This window comes from Chrysemys picta, chromosome 10 (assembly GCF_011386835.1).
Source record: "Chrysemys picta bellii isolate R12L10 chromosome 10, ASM1138683v2, whole genome shotgun sequence".
Lineage (NCBI taxonomy): Eukaryota > Metazoa > Chordata > Testudines > Emydidae > Chrysemys > Chrysemys picta.
Genome location: NC_088800.1, coordinates 27,046,451 through 27,063,020, shown reverse-complemented (window position 1 = coordinate 27,063,020; position 16,570 = coordinate 27,046,451). Strand labels below are relative to the sequence as shown.

The window sequence follows — 16,570 nt, the reverse complement described above, 5'->3', positions numbered from 1 at the left end:
CTGGAGGCACTAAGTGCACATCTGAAGCCAGGATACGGACCTATTACAATATCAGTGCTTGGCAACCTTTACTTAGCTTTGTAACTTTATGAATTAGTCAGTCAGTGACCAAACTGTTTGTTATCATAATCAGTTTGAATATTTAGTTCTCTTCCTTCTGAAAGCTGATTGTGAGGGGTGAGCCGCAGAGTTATACTTTAGCGATGCTATTAGCTAGGCCTGTTTCTGGGGGGGAGTTTTTTTGCTTAATGTTTGCACGAAGGGAAAGGTTCATGACAGATTTGACATTCGTTTCTGTCATGTCATTAAAGGCTGTTTTCAGTTTGATCTGTGGGGAATCTGGTCCACAACTCCCATTATATTAATTATTTTTTAGCAAAAAGACATGACACAACGTACATTCAGGCAATTACTGCCACCCGTGGCTGGTGATGTGTGACTACCCCAGCAATGCACAACTTAGAATGCTCTTTGGTGTCAGGAAATGGTATATCCAAACAAGGAAAACTCAGACTTGTGCATTTACTGCATGTTACTGACAAAGATAATGACATTACTGGCAGCCAATCAGAATGATAGCTTGCTTTGTGGCACTTAACAGGCCTTCTGAAAAACATTGATATGATAGCTGCAGCCCCCATGTCTGACACTCTTCTTGGCCAGTGGGACCCTGCTACCAGTGCCCCCAGTTGCTTAAATACATTTCCCCCAAAGTCCACCTAGCTGGAGGAACTCTGCTTGCTAGTTAAACTGTCAGGAAAGCAAGGCGTACAGACTTAGCAAAGGAATTTCTTAACCATAGACACTTGAAAGTACTAGAGAGTTACAGATCTTTGGAAAAGAAACAGTCCTTGAATCCAATCTGCCTTGTCTGATCTCACCCCTTTTGTGGGTCCTGGGGTTGGTCACTGTCCTCAGGCTAAGCAGCACTTCCTCTCCTTAACCTGGTCTATTTGCCAGCCACCATAACATGCAATTTGGCCCCCACCTCAGAGAAGTAGCCATCTTTTTAAAAGTCTCCCTCTCCCCTTCTGGTCCATGTGGCTCAGGCTGAGGAACTGCAGTTCCTTCCTTGTTAATTGTTCTTGCAGATAGTCTCAACTACTAGCCCATCAGATCTGATGGCTCTTTGTTTAGCCCCATGGTAGGTATCCCACCGATAGCAGGAGCACAAAGAATAGACTGACCTTCTCAGGATGAGACTAGCTTTCAACACCACCTGGGTACCATACTCCAACAAGGAGGTCACAATGAAGGTTATAATCACAAAATGGCATTCACAAACCAAAATGGAGTTCACAATTTGACAGGCATGCCCCCAGCCTGTCACAGAAAGCATCTGTGTTCAGCTGACTAGTTAGTTTTGGTTAATGAAGGGCTAAACTTCACTTGCCTGTCTACATCTGATGACCTCCCGTTCACTCTTGCTGTACCTAGATTACCTCACCAAGACATGCAGTGCTTATTTTTTTATTTTCTTGGCCTCCTCTGCTTCTTCACTGTGCTTATCCGTTTCACTGGGAATGCTGAGTAACATGGCACAGCCAAAGAATTTTGGGGCCTTTGCATGGACATTGGGGAACCCCAGACCAGAGTAGCACTGTGACCCAGTGTGCCAGGTCACAAATGTCACTCACTCAAAACTGGCCCATCTGCACCCCGCCCCCATCATGATGGGGAGGCAGTGGGCTAAACCTGAGTGAGTGGTGCTGTGCTGTGACCATTTTTTCTGATGTTCAGCTCCCCATTGCCCGCTGCCCCAAGATTGGGGGGGTGGTGGTTATGTGCAAGTTCACAGAGTGCATATGAGTGAATCCAGGTCTGCTGACTGAAGAGTTTTTCCCCTTTCTTTCTAATCTCATGGGATTTATATGAGGGGTAAAGTGGAGGATATAAGAATAGCCATACTGAGTCAGACTAATGTTCCACCTAGCCCAGTAACCTGTCTTCCGACAGTAGCCAGTGCCAGGTGCTTCAGAGGGAATGAACAGAACAGGTAATCATCAAGTGATCCCTCCCTTGTCATCCACTCCCAGCTTCTGGCAGTCAGAGGCTAGGGACACCCAGAGCACGGGGTTGCATCCATGAGCATCTTGGCTAATACCCGTTGATGCATTTCTCTCTTGGAGGCTAGTACTTTGGTGTCATGTTTTACAAAATATCTTGTTTCTTAATTCATGTAATCGCTGTACTTTATTTTTCATAGTATTTGTATCTCTGGATTTAAGATTTCCCTATGGATTGTCTCTTAATCCCAATAAAATCACTGATTTTAAATATTATTTTTTTCTCCTAAATAAATCCTCTGGCAGCTCCTCAATGAAATGGCAGTGTCTTTTAATAATGAGAGCTACTGTCAGGCTTCCGGTCTCATGGCACTTTGTTAGAATATGCATATAGTGCATGAGAATGATGTGCTGGTGGACTCTCGTCAATTCTTAGACCACTTCATAACTGATATCAGTTTGTTTTTGGACCTCTGATTCAACCCTGATATTTGTAGTTCAGATTTTTGGAGGAGGAGTCAATTTTCATGTATATTCAGACTCATAAAGCACAGACCTGAAAGTACATTGTCATGATTGAGCTGAGGGTGTGAATTATCTGTCTGTGACCTGATATACCACACATAACACCTGGTCTGTCTATAATTAGTAGGACCAAATGATTTTTCTTTACAAATTCTTAAACAGACTCTCTGTGGAGAGTTTCTTTCCTCTGAAGTTTTGTTTTTATCTGATCTCTGTTTATATAGCCATTTTGGGTACATGGGTCAAATCTTACTTTACCAAAAGTCAGTTTGCATTGATGATATTCGTATCTTGCTTGTAATAATGAGAATGTAAATTAAATCTTAGAAAGAAGTCTTGCATGTCTTGCATGCCTCTTGGCTGCAGGTAAAGAATTCAATAGCTTGTAGGAATGCTAATTAATGCTAATAATAACTTCACTGACCTGCCTTGGCACTGAAATGCCTAAAAGAAATTGCTCTGGTTCTTGAAGGACTGAGATTTTGTTTCTTTGAATGTGTTTGGGAAAGCTCATGCTCTCATGGTTCTGTATTTAGTATAAATTCAGAGTAATGATCTAAAAGTGTGTGTGTGTATGAGAGAGAGAGAGAGAGATGCGGCAGAGAAGGGCAAACAGATCTGTCAAATATATTTCACTGTAGGGTATTACTTACAGAGGCTGATATTCTGAGTTAAATCACCTTGTTAAAACTGGCAATATTGGAAAGAAAACTGGAATAGGAGTTGGATCATTCATTCATAGTTAAACATTTTCTCTTCAATACTTAGAATTCATTTGCGTAAGTATGCACAAAGGGGTCTGAGGGAAATCTAGGCTTTTATTTGGGCAAGTGTCCAGAGAGCTCAGAGGTAGAGGTTTTTATTTTAACTGGCAGACTAGATTGCTGACTATGGAGAAAATAATCATATTAGCTCTAGTTTTTCAAGGGGGAGTGTGCCCTAAACCACCTTAATGTAAATATTATTAGCACCAGACAGAAATGTCCCCCCCGCTTAAACCTTTCACAAGCCATCAGCAGAGTGACAGAACTGTCTCCTTCTGCTTTTTTTCCCCTTGCTGATGAAATGATTAGAAATCAATCCATGAAATTAGAGGAGAAAGATGCCCTTTAAATTCGAATGGAGCCAGGAACTGCAAATAAAATCACTACTAAGGAAACAAAGGCCAAATTCTGCTCGTGTGCAGCAGTCAGTCAAAAAGTAGTCACAGAAGTTGATGGAGATATTCCCAGTTTTTATTATTGGGTAGCTAAGATCAGAATCTGGCCACTGCAGTCTTTAGGTTTTTATCTAATAGGGAATAAGTAGTAAAAGCAGAATTTACTGGGGCTGAAAGTTGGAGCTTATTTCTACTTCTGTCAGATTTGAGGATATCCACAGAATGGAATCTTGTATACAAATGTGATTAGAGAAGTGCTAAAACAGGAACCTACACTTAAGCTTGAAAGTCATGCTTAACTATGGACTTAAAGTGCTGAGCACCCACCTGCTCCCACTGGAATGTGGCTAGAAAAAATAAAACAAAAATCAAGCAGACTAGACCTCGTATTTCTCCAGAGCTAAATGGATCTAGAATGTCAACTCTTCTGTTCTAAATATAGAACCTGTGACTTTTCTATTGGGTTCTAAATTTGGCAAAAAGCATCTCTCCACTTGCCCTTGAGCTGTATTAGTGTGGTGGGGTTGTGAGCAGCAGGACAAAAATGTTTACACTTGATTGCTTACAGTTAAGTGCTTTAACTGAAGCTTTTTTAGGGACCTACTTATGGATGGAGGTGACAGACTGTAGGCACGCAAGCTTGAAAATTTTGGTTTACATGGCACCCTTCATAGAATCATCGGACTGGAAGGGACCTCGTGAGGTCATCTATTCTAGTCCCCTGCAGTCATAGCAGGACTAAGTATTAACTATTAGATGCTCTAGTACAGCGCACAAACTACTGTGGATATTGGAATCTCCTATTGGGTCAGAGCCAGCGCCTGTTAATTCAATGGATAACCTGCCATTGACTTAAATGGAAGCTGGCATGGATCCTTATTAATAGACTTTATTGCCAAAATAAGTACTTCACATCAGCATAAAAGGATATTCCAGACACAACCTTCTTTCTGGAAAGTTTTGGAGTCCTTTGGCTACTTCCTGAGTACAAACTTTTTTTTTTTAATTGTATTTAAAAAAATGAATGCAGGTAGTAAGGGACTAAATTGAGTTACTCAGGCCTTGCCTACACTAAAGAGAAAATTCGATCTAAGTTACGCAATTTGAGTTACATGAATAGCGTAACTCAAATCAATGTAGCTTAGAGATACTTACCGCAGGGTCCACACTATGCGACGTCGACGGGAGACACTCTCCGATCGACTCCCCTTACTCTTCTTGATCAGGTGGAGAACAGAAGTCGAAAGGAGAGCGATCGGCGGTCGATTTAGCAGGTCTTCACTAGACCCGCTAAATTGATCGCCGCAGCGTCGATCTTCTGGTAAGTGTAGACAAGCCCTAATAGTGGGTTATGGAGCACACACCATAGAAAACCTTACTTACTAAAAACCTGAGACTCATTTGTTTAGCTTGCCCTGGACTCAGTCCAGGATGGTTAAGAAGAGATCAGAAACAATGACCTGATTTGGAGAGCACTGACTGCTAATCTGATGCATATGTTCTGTGGAGTGTCCGTTTATGCATATTTAGGTATTTTAGTCTCTGAGCTGATAAGGTGTCAGTCTCTGATGTTTCAGCATTTTATTCCCCCTTTTTTTTTTAGACTAGAAATATTATATTCAGGGTAACAGAAAACCAGATGAGAATGTTAAGTTTAGCCAGTTTAACCTCTAAAATGTTTGTCCTTCATAAATGGAAAGCAGCTCAGAACCTAAACATTTGAGGTTGGCTCATGAGAACTCACCTGCTCACAGATATTCAGAGAACATTTCATTTAAATGAGAAGCTGAAGGTGTTCTGAGAATATACAGACACTTCTTTTATGGAAGTCTAGAGCTAGCACATTCTTATTTTACTTAAAATATTTTATTTTACAAACAGACTGCTGTATATATAAATTTAACTTGAAAGATGCAATATAGTATAGAATCATAAAAATAACAAGCAAAAAAGATTCAAGAGCAAGTCACATGGAGTCCTGAAACTGCAGAGACAGGGTACAGGGAATTCCTGCTGGCTGTTCCATAAGGAGGGAGAAGCATGTCACAAAACCTCCATTCCCTTTCTTCTGGCTTCTCTGGCCATACTTGTATTTAGTTCCCTCCATCCCATGCATAAAGGAGTTCAAAGGGAGGGGTCTATGGAGAAACTAGTTTAACTTTCTGCTACTTTTAAATGTTAGATGTCAAGAACTCAATTTTACACATTCGAGTGCCCTCCATAACCATTGAAGTATGAAGTGTAGTAATGAGCCCCTTCCATTTCTGCTTAGTCCAGGCTGGGATTTGGGGAAATAGTGACAATAAGCAGCACAGGTTCTACTTAGTTTGGAAGATAGAGACAACCACATTGCATCTGTGTCCAGAGGCTTCACTTAAGAATCTCCTTTATAGTTGTTACAACCAAGTCATGCTTTTTTTTTTTTTTTTTATTTCTGCCAAGGATACTACCATATCTATGGGTGTTGAGGTACTCCGTTCCTCACAACATTGACTCCATAGTGTGGGGGGTCATGTTTCTTATTGCAACTGGAAATGGTCCTGTTGCAATAAATTTAAGGAGAGGTTTATGTCACCCTTCTTGAAAGGGTATATCATACCTATATGCTTCTGTGCACTAGGAAGTATTCTGAAAGCCTCCCTGTGCTCCCCTTAGCTTAGGGTGACCAGATGTCCCAATTTTGTAGGGACGGTTCTGATATTCAGGGCTTTTCCTTATATAGGTGCCTATTACCACCCTCTGCCACATCCTGATTTTTTTTCAAACTTGCTGTCCAATCACCCTACGGTAGATCCACTAGTCCACCAGTGCGGAGTTATGGCCAAATGCTAGAATTTAGCTCACAGAGAGCAAAACTTCTTTCATTCAGTAAACTCTGTACGCTCCGTATCCCTGACTGAATTTGAAATGTCCTTATTTGTGACCATTGTACAGTGCACATGGGGTTTCATTTCTTTCTTGTTGACCTTGTCTTGCCCAAGTGAACAACATGTACAGGTCAACTGTAGACTGTTTGGAACACTATTTTTGTAAAGATAACCCTAAAATCTAGGGCTCAAATTCTGCCTTTGAGTAGTACCTTTCTGCACAAGTAGTCCTATGAGTTTCAGTTGGACTACTTTATTTAAAAAGTACTACTACTCAGTACCAGTAAAGATGGCTAAACTGCACCCTTAGTAACTAAAGGAAGCACAAAAGTTCAATACCACACACGTGTGCACATTTTACATTACATACTTTTTAAAAACCTCATCAGTCGCCTAGGGTTTCCCATGCAGCACCTCTTGTTAATTCCTCAGCTGTGACTTTGATCTCATTTGCTAAGAAAATTCCAATCTATTATTTTCCTTACAAAAAAACTGTTCTCTGTTAAAAGAACAAGCTTGAATAATGATGTAAATTTCAATTTCTATTGCCCAGTAAGCAGAAGGTAAGCATGATGGAATTGGAGCACAATAAATTACTGGGTGATGAGCCAGCTGGCTCTCAGTGCAGTATTCCACTGCAGTTGCTCCCCAGTTGCTGGTATGTATATTGGCGCTTAAGACTTGTGAGACTGATAATCTAAGCTCCCTTCTCTACTTCAGGTCTAGATGGCCATTTTACAACCTTCCTACAACCTCATGGCTGCACCATCCCAGGAGCAGACCAGAGAATGAATTGGTTGGGTTACAATTCCTCCCTTGTGCTTGGGTGGCAGGTACTTTATCCTTTTCACAGACCAGTTTACTGCTCCCACTGCACCTTTTCATCTACTTGGGGGGTGAGGTGGGTTGAGCCAAAGTCAAACCTCATCAGCGAAGCAGCACCATCTTCCCCTCTGCAGCTGGTATTACAATCTAAGCCGGTTAAACAGAGGAGACCTTACTCCCCTGCATGGCTGAGTAAAGGCTGTGACAATTTAACTCCCAGTGGTGAGCCTCTGTTCTGGGTCCAGATAAGCTACTGCTAGCCAGCTCTCTTAATTGTATGCACTTGTGAAACTGGGATTCATAGCTATGGAACTCTGTTGTAGGTTAGACACACACATTTGAATAGGAACTGTCTGATTTAGCCAAGATTAGTCTTTGTTATATTTCACTTGCCTGAAAAAGGTTTGGTAACCACTTCCCCTAGTGAACTTCCAGGGGAGAGCACTTGGGTTGGAATCTAGGACTAGTCATTTTTAAATGGGGTTTAAATTGCTCCTAAGAACTTTGGTTCAATAAACATGGAAAGGCCCTTAGATTCTTGCATAATACAATTTAGCAAAGATACATAGTTTACAAATCAAGTATCTGAGATAAGCTGGAGGTTAAGGTTCCCTCAAGATGTCTTACAAACATCAGTTAGTTCATATTTGTATTTATTTCCCCATATCTGTAATAAACAATATATCACTACAGAGGTTGTAATCAGTGGTGTGAAATGCAGTACTTCTCAAGCATTCCCCCAAATAACAGTAACAATCCTAGACACAGTCCATTCTCAAATGGTTTAAAGATATTTCATCAGTACAAAGTAAGCTCTGGAGTGGAAATATTGCTGATATAACACACAATATTTTATGTATTTGATATGTAATGAATACAGAAACTCCCTGAGGGTTCGAGAGCTATTGCCCTAGGTTAAAATTTAGTTACATAAAAATTAAAACTACCAGCTGCTTCTCATCCCCAAATCAGAAAACCGCGAACTAGAGATGAGATCAAACCAAAACAATACCCACTTGACCCTCTAACACTACATCTTACTATGGTGTAAGTAAATGTAATACCACACCTTACCATGGTGTGTGTCCTGTAAAATATAAACATTAGTGTATCTATAAAGAAACATTTTTAAGTTTCCAGGCAAATAGGATTTGTTCCTGAACAGTGTCTGAAGTTTAAGTAATTGCTAACATTTATTAACGTGGACATCCTGGTAAATCAGAATTCATTTGGACTGTTTTTTATAGCCAGCATTTATTGTAAGTGATTGAAGAGGACAAGTTTACATTTGACTGGGCTCCTAATTGAGTGGTCTTTGGAAATGAGGAGTTATGAACACAGAGTTAAACATTAATTGATGTCCTCCAACATGCCTCATGACCCCTCATTACCCAATGGTAGAGCAGTGGCACTTGAAATAGGGAATAAATCACTCATGGCACGCTACAGAACATTTGACCCTGAAATAAGAGAACTATGGGTAAATGATTTAATATACAGATGTATGAAAATGACCAATCTAATCTCAGCTTTGTTTTTATATATTTGCTTAGCAAAGAACGTGTGGGATAACATGCCATGGAAGCAGAGCCTTGTCGAGTCAGTCTACTCCAAAGCTACAATGACTGGAAATAGGAGTTTGCTGCCTTGGAGCCTTATTCTGACACCATTACTCCCATTGTATAATACCTTACTCTGTGAGTGGTCCCAGTAACTTCAGCTGCAGCGTAAGGTAGTATGCCATGGGAGTAAGAGTGGGAGAATCAAATTCTTGAATAGTAGTAAGTCATAGGACTGCTCTAGTGCAAATCCAAATTTGGATTTGCAATATGTGGTGCAAGGTGGCTTAATTTGTTACAGAGAGCTGTATGTATGAATAGTGTCTCCATTCATAATCAGTTTCAATTGGGTTCCTCTTTGTCACATCCTTTTTGGTATTTACTGTATGTTGCACTTGGTGTAGTTGTATCTGAATCTGGAGGCCAATTAGAAAAGTAAAATCTATTTTGTATTACTGGTAAAATACTAATTCAACTGAATGTAATTGAAACTGCACAAGCAACTTGAACTGTGTGTGTGTGTGTGTGTGCATGGGCACGTGCTGTCAGGTTGCCATACATCCAACTGCCAAGACCGTGAAGCATGTCATCCTACATGCATTGCTTTACCAGAATAAACTTTCATTGGCTGATTATAATGTGAGGTCATGAGACTGTTGCTAGGTGCTTATGAAGGAAATTAGTCTTCTACAAGTTAACACTTTCAGGGAAGTTACAGCACATGAACGGGTAAGAACTGGAGCAACTTTTATGAAATCAGAGTAATTAACAAGTAAGAGTTCATAACTGTGTAAACTGCCTTTGTTTTTCACAAATACATTGTTGAGTAAACCATTTTAGAGGGAAATTCTTCAGTAAATTGTTTTTAAAGGAGAATAGTGTAAGGTTTGTTTTCCACGTCTATCTGAAGAGGATCATAATTCATTTTGGCCCATTGCCAAAGTAATGAATTTTATCACCCAGGCTTGGCATGTGCAGATAGATGGCCCCTTTTGTCTCTCTCGCCAGTTATTGCTCATTCTGCTAGGAAATCTTATGCATGCTGCTTGGAAGTGGCTGCTGGCCCATCCAAATACTGCCACGTGCTCTGACTACATATGAAGCCTGACTTAGCTTCAGCAAACCATTCTTAGCTGTAGCTAATACGTAGGAAAAGAGGTCACTACACTAAGGCTACTCTGCTGAGCAATATAAAGTTGAAAACTGCATTATTAATGTAATTAATGAAACCCCACTATTAACCTTGAAACTTCAAGTAGATTCAGCATAGCTCTCATATGACAAAATATGCCAGATAAGCCAGTGGTAAACAACAACAAGCATTGGAGAAAATAATTAATAATGTATCTATTGACATTTCCCATTAAAATGATATCACCTCTTCTACTCTGAAAGGAATGAAGAAAACCACAAACCATTAACAACATTTCTGCAGTGCTGTGTAGATTCACTATTGCATTATCAAGAAAATGTATTTTGTTCCAGTTTTTTTAGTGTGATATAAGTGATCGCTACTGTGTGAATAGTAGCAGGAAAAGGAAAGTAATGCACAAGTCAAGTGAATACCTATTATGTTTTCTTCTTCTGGTGAATGTAAGCCTCTCATTAAGATGTTCAGTCATTTGCATTAGAAGAAAACATTGAAGCTTGTTTGATGCATGGCTAGTTCTTTGTTCTAGACCCTAGTATTGGGTATTTCCATGAACAAAAGAAAAGGGTCTTTAATTAATTGGACTGAAGTTATATTTTGGATTTAGATGGGAAAGATTGATGTCTGCAGTTTCACTTTTGCGGTTAGCCAGATCTTGAAAATCTTCAATGAAACCCTCAAAGAAGGAGTAACTTTTTAGGTGATAGAACTCTTAATTCCAAGCTGCTGTTTGTCTATACAGTATTTCTAATGAAATGCAGCCACCGATAGTGTAGAGGGCAGCAGCCAGCAAATGTATAGCATGTTCTCCAACAATGGGGGGGGGGGGGGGCTGGGGAATTTTGGCAAAGGACACAAGGAATGTAATGGGATCTGGATCTTCAACATCCAAGCAGAGACCAGTCAGACCAATCCTTGGACCAAAATTTTCAAATGTGGGTACTTAGTTTAACTCCTAAATCCATATTTAGATGTCCTAAATTAAAGAGCTTGACTGTTCTGAGGCAACAGTGACCCACAAATCCCACTGAAGTAAATGACATCTGCTAGTGTCTTTCCATCCTAAATACCCTCACACAATAAACTAGCCGGTGCTTAATTTCCCTGCTTTGAAAGGGTGAGGGGCCAAGTCTAACCTAACTACAAATTCAAATCCAGTTGAAAGGAGTGTCATTCTATGTATTTCAGATCTGAAACTTAGACTACTTAACACACTTTGATTTTTTTTTTAATCCTTAAGAAGTAGAATGGTTATTACTTGAATAATTCCATTGAGGTCAAGAGTTATAGTGGTATAAAACTGATGTGAGACAAGAATCTGACTTTGCAGCAGCCTTGCATACCAACCAGATTTTAACCTTTGTAACTAAGCTCTGCAGACCATTCTAGCCATGTTCTGTGCAGATGAGAACAGAGCAGATTTTCTTTAAAAAAAAAAAAAATTCTTAGCTTTACCTATTCTTGTTTCTTAAATCAACAGTATCTCATTTAAAAAAGACACTAATGTGGATGTGCCTGCTAACGCTGATGGGACACATGCTTAACGTCCTTCTTGGAAGCCTAGGTAGGTTTTAAGCTAGGGAAGCAAAGAGCAAACAAGTGGAGTCCATTGACATAATTGTGCCTAGATTACAAAAAGGAATGCTATGAAAGGTGCCAGAGATGGTAAGGGAGGGAGAGTAGGCACTGGCATCAAGTGAGTCTTCTGACCTTAGGAGGAACTGGGGTACAGTAACCTGCTGTCATGTTTTTGATGAATGACCTGAACTTTTAACACACAAGGTTTTGAACGGAGATGGCTAAAGCTTACATTACAAACCCCAAACAAATCTCCATCTGAGTTCTATTAAAAATTTGAAATTCAGTGTAGGCCTGTCAGTGTTTTGCTAAGAGTTGTCAGCCTTTCAAGTACCTGTGGGCCCAGCTGTGTGTGAATCTGGAACAGATTATAGTTTTGAGTGAAACTAGTTTTGACTGAGGTTTTTCTTCAAGTTTTTGTCGTGTCAGACCTGAAACACAAAGTGAAACTTGGGGTGCAGAACCCCCTTGCCCCCAAATTGAAATCACTGTGCAAGTGATGTGTATAGTATCCTCTGATGGGAAATAGTTAATAGAATTGTTATATCATAAAACCTTACACAGCTACCAACAAAGGACATACTTCTACTGCAGATGTGCAACTCTACATCTCACCTCAGTCTAGGGATGATACTATATTATCCCCTCCAGATTTAAAGTATTGGAAATAACCTTAGATAAGAAGGAAAACTGCTACTTAGTATGTATGGTTTACAAGGTTGAATATGAAATTAACTTTGACAAAGTAGAGAGGTTTAGTACTAGAGTTTTGTGGTTGTCATATTTCAGTAATCAAAGGGATACTCTGACATAAAGTGGCACAATACCATGGAAAATGGGGGTGCAACAACTTAATGATTCTACGCACAACTCCTCCGGCACAAGATTTCAAAGATATACTCCTTTCACTCCAACGACACTACACCGATAAATAAATTAATGAAGCAATTTGTAAAATTTCTGGAGACCTTTTCCCCTATTTTAGAAAATATTCTTTCCCAGAGCAGATTCCACTATTGGTTCAAGAGAGTTTTCAAACAAATACATTTTTTAACATAACTGTCAACAAACATGTTAGAGGTCAGATTAACTTGCAGCTACATTCTTTGAGAATGGTTTCCTCTCATTTAAAAACAGCTACATTTTCTTAGAAATGTCATTTTAATGGCCATGTATTTGATTAAGAGAACATAATGTTCAAAAAAGCATGTTGAGTCCCAAAGATTCAGTATTTCAATCTTTATAGCACAAACTTGGAAACAAAAATCATGATTGATAGTTACATTAGCCAGTATATTACCTTTCTTCTTCCCTCCATGTGTATTTGCTTGAGTAAAGATGAAGAAAAGCAACAAAAGTGAGAGAAATCGGAAACTTCTCATTTCTTCTCTTTCCACACGAACACTGAGGCTTTCACTACTAATTTTCTGCTGCCAAAGAGACATAGAAGATTATCAATACTTTGGAAGAAATGGTTACCCATTAATCGTTAACCTTTAACCTTTAAGTGTTCTGTTCACTGTTCCAATATTTTCCTTCTGTGCCTCACTCTAATGTGAACTGAATTTACTTTCATCCAAATACGTTTTCATTTTATGTTGCTTTTGGCAGAAAATAAATTTAGAGCTGGATCCCTACCTTATTCAGCAATGCTCAGTTTTGAACAGATCACGTTGAGGGTGAATATTCTGTTCTGAAACGCAGCTGAAGGTCGTGGGTAGTTAGCTCAAAGTTGGTTGGCTCAGTCTGAACATATTGCAAAATGACTAAAGGAAAAGAAGACTAATCTAAATAGTTCACAAACCTAGAGACATCTAAGTTGGGGTTTGTGTGTGTAGAGGGGAGCTGGTAGGGTGGTGGTGGTGGGGAATTAATGTGATATGCTGAAATGCCTCACTTAATAAACAGTTTTGCTAACTTCAGTGCTATATTAGATAACTGCTCTTGTACAAGAAGAAAATGTTTTTTAGTTTAAAGTAAGCAGACAGATTTTTATTTTGTGTGAGAAATTCATTAATAAAGCACAATTAACTGACATTTCCCTCCACTAATAACAATAACAATAACAGCAGTAAGTGTAGGGGTGACTTCAAAGAAAAGTCATTGTTTCTATAGTACATTGTCTACTGGAAATCAGAGCAGGTGGTTAATAATTGTGATGTGTACGAATTTCACTATAAAGGTGTGTACAGTATTTGTGCTGTGACAGAGTGAAGAGGCCTTGTCAAGTAGGCTGGGAGCACTGCTTATTTCTGCCCTGGTCATGTGTGAGGTGTAGTGCTGAGGGCCCAGTCAGGCACTTGGAGGGAATGTAGCAAGCTATTTTTTTTTATTACAGGCTGTTTTGAGGTGATAGAGTTCCTCCTAGGGACAGATTCTGACACCCTTTCTCTAGTAGAGTAGTGCCTTATATTAAATGCAATCCCACAAAGTTCACTGGAACTACTTTTGGGATAAGGCACTACTTTGTTGTAACAAACTCACTCCAGAACGCAAAGATTACTACCTCAAGGAGGAGTAGTCATGTTAGTCTGTATCAGCAAAAACAACGAGGAGTCCTTGTGGCACCTTAGAGACTAACAAATTTATTTGGGCATAAGCTTTCGTGGTCTAGAACCCACTTCATCAGATGCATGGCCTGAATAAAGACTGGGAGTGGTTGGGTCATTACAAAACCTAAACCTAATTTCCCCAATACTAATTTCTTCCTACTGTTACTCACACCTTCTCTGAAATGGGCCACTCTCATTACCACTTCAAAAGTTATTTTTCTTCCCTTGGTATCCTGCTGTCAATTGAATTGTCCCGTTAGACTGACCTCAGACTTCGTAAGGCAAATCACATCTTTTCATGTAGTTATACCTGCTCCTGCATTTTCCACTCCATGCATCTAATGAAGTGGGTTCTAGCCCACGAAAGCTTATGCCCAAATAAATTTGTTAGTCCCTAAGGTGCCACAAGGACTCCTCGTTGTTTTTACCTCAAGGAAGAAACCTTGCTGACTATGGGAGTGTTTTAACCAGCTGATCCAGTGCACCACTTTACATATAGCTTGACTTCATGGTTCCTGTCATCCTGGTTTAACTAAAATTTTGAGCATTTCTATTATAAACTTCAAAAGGTCACTGAAGATCACTTTGTTTTTCTGAAATATTAGTAGATCTCTACAAAATTTGTTAAGAAAAAATAAAGCTTTTAAGCTAGGATCCTACAATATTAGGGAAGTGGGGGGGTTCAGCTGTCTGCCTGTAGACTTCTTGGAAATTGAGCAGCCAAGGGCAAAGCGTTGCTTAGCCCCAAGGAGATTCCCTGGAGACATGAATACAGCCCCCAACTATCCTGGATTTCCTGGAGATCTTCCAGGGTCCCAAGAGCAACCACAGCTGTGGGAATCCCAATTAGTCCCCCTCCAATGAATCTGAGGTGAGGAAGAGGCACAGGACCTCAGTAGATCTTAGGGGAGCCACCGGATTTGGAGGCAGGTCCTCTGCTTGGGCCAAGACAATTAAACACTGTTGGGTTGATCTCTGAGTGGAGCCTGATGTGGCTTTCCTAAAAAATCCCCTCACATGAGATTTATGGAGTGGTTGATGATCCTGATGTTGCAGGTGAGCCAGCCTAATGCCATTGGATTAATCTTTACCCCACTGTGTAGATACCTATGTTTCATTCCTCATCTTGGTATCTCACCACCTGTGCTGGCAGGTGTTGGGAATGGAGTTTTGTGAACCAAATTCTCCCTTTACAGAACTTCAAATGAACTTGGCACTTCATGGGAGTTCGTAGTCCCTTGAGGCTTATTTTTGAGTTTCCCATTCAAGCAAAACAAAAAGTCCTCACAGCAAAGCACAAATATGACTGTATAAATTCAGTTTTTTCCACCCAAAATCACAATTCAGTCAGATGTGTTCAAATCTCTCTCCAAGTTCACTAACAGGTCTGGGAGCTGTGGTAACTCTTATGTGAAAGCCATCCTGAGTTCCACGGGCACACTGAAATCCCAAACTGGCTACTTTTAATCAGTTCTTTCCTTTTGTTATGAAAGCTTCACACAGCGCTAGTTGGGAGGACTACTTAGGTGGTCAGGACATTGGCTAACTGATGTCACCTGGAAATTACAGCTGAACAAAAATATGGATCTTCAAAAAACCAAGACAACTTCAGAAGTTCCTCCCACCTGAGGGGGAAAAAAAATGTAATGAGCATTTGCTCGTGAATCTCAACTGGAAAAATGAACAGGAGTATTTGCGGCACCTTAGAGACTAACAAATTTATTTGAGCATAAGCTCAAATTTGTTAGTCTCTAAGGTGCCACAAGTACTCCTGTTCTTTTTGTGGATACAGACTAACACGGCTGCTACTCTGAAACTGGAAAAATGTTTCTACAGTTCTGTAAACTATTCAGCCTTCAAATCCTGCATTTGTCCAACATCTCATGGGTTCCTTTACAAATCAGAACTGGGACATCCTCTTAAATTAGGAAAAGTGGAGCTAAAAGCAAAGGCATATGATTCAAGTGGAAGTTCCCCATTTCTCCAAGACTTGGAGGACCTCATTAATGAGAATGTAAGGGTCATGGGAACTATATTGTCAGAATGGTTAAGTAGACTTGGTGTGCTCTAAAGAGTATTTTGTAAATTCTCTGCTAAACTTTGTTTGCAAGGGTTTGCTGTTTAGAAATAGCAAATAGAGAGAAAATGCTTTAATAAGAACTCCAGAACTATCTGCATGGGATAGAATAGCTGAAACCAGAAGTTGAAAGATGAGAAAAATAGATAGGATGACCCATAATGGTGTTTTTTCCACTCTATTGTCTCAAACTCTTAATTTGCATGATTGCTCCTATCATTCGCACTCATCTAACCTGTTTCTGATCACATGGTGATCATTTTGGGATTGCA

The 16,570-nt window shown here is 39.8% G+C and overlaps 1 protein-coding gene across 4 annotated transcripts in view; it reads right to left on the bottom strand.

Annotated features, from left to right (window-relative positions):
* The window catches only part of LIPC (lipase C, hepatic type), a 79,828-nt gene extending 66,402 nt beyond the window's left edge, over positions 1-13,426 (bottom strand). The window contains exons 1-2 of one of the 4 annotated variants that reach the window (XM_065558274.1): positions 13,308-13,426; positions 12,970-13,096 (exon numbers count right to left, since the gene is read on the bottom strand). In XM_065558274.1, coding sequence (XP_065414346.1) covers positions 12,970-13,051 — 82 coding nt within the window. In that variant the 5' untranslated portion in view covers positions 13,052-13,096; positions 13,308-13,426. Of the gene's footprint in view, positions 1-12,969; positions 13,101-13,307 lie in introns of those variants that run through there. The other 3 variants (XM_065558273.1, XM_065558275.1, XM_065558276.1) reach the window with 3 other exon arrangements.
* Positions 13,427-16,570: the final 3,144 nt, after the last annotated feature.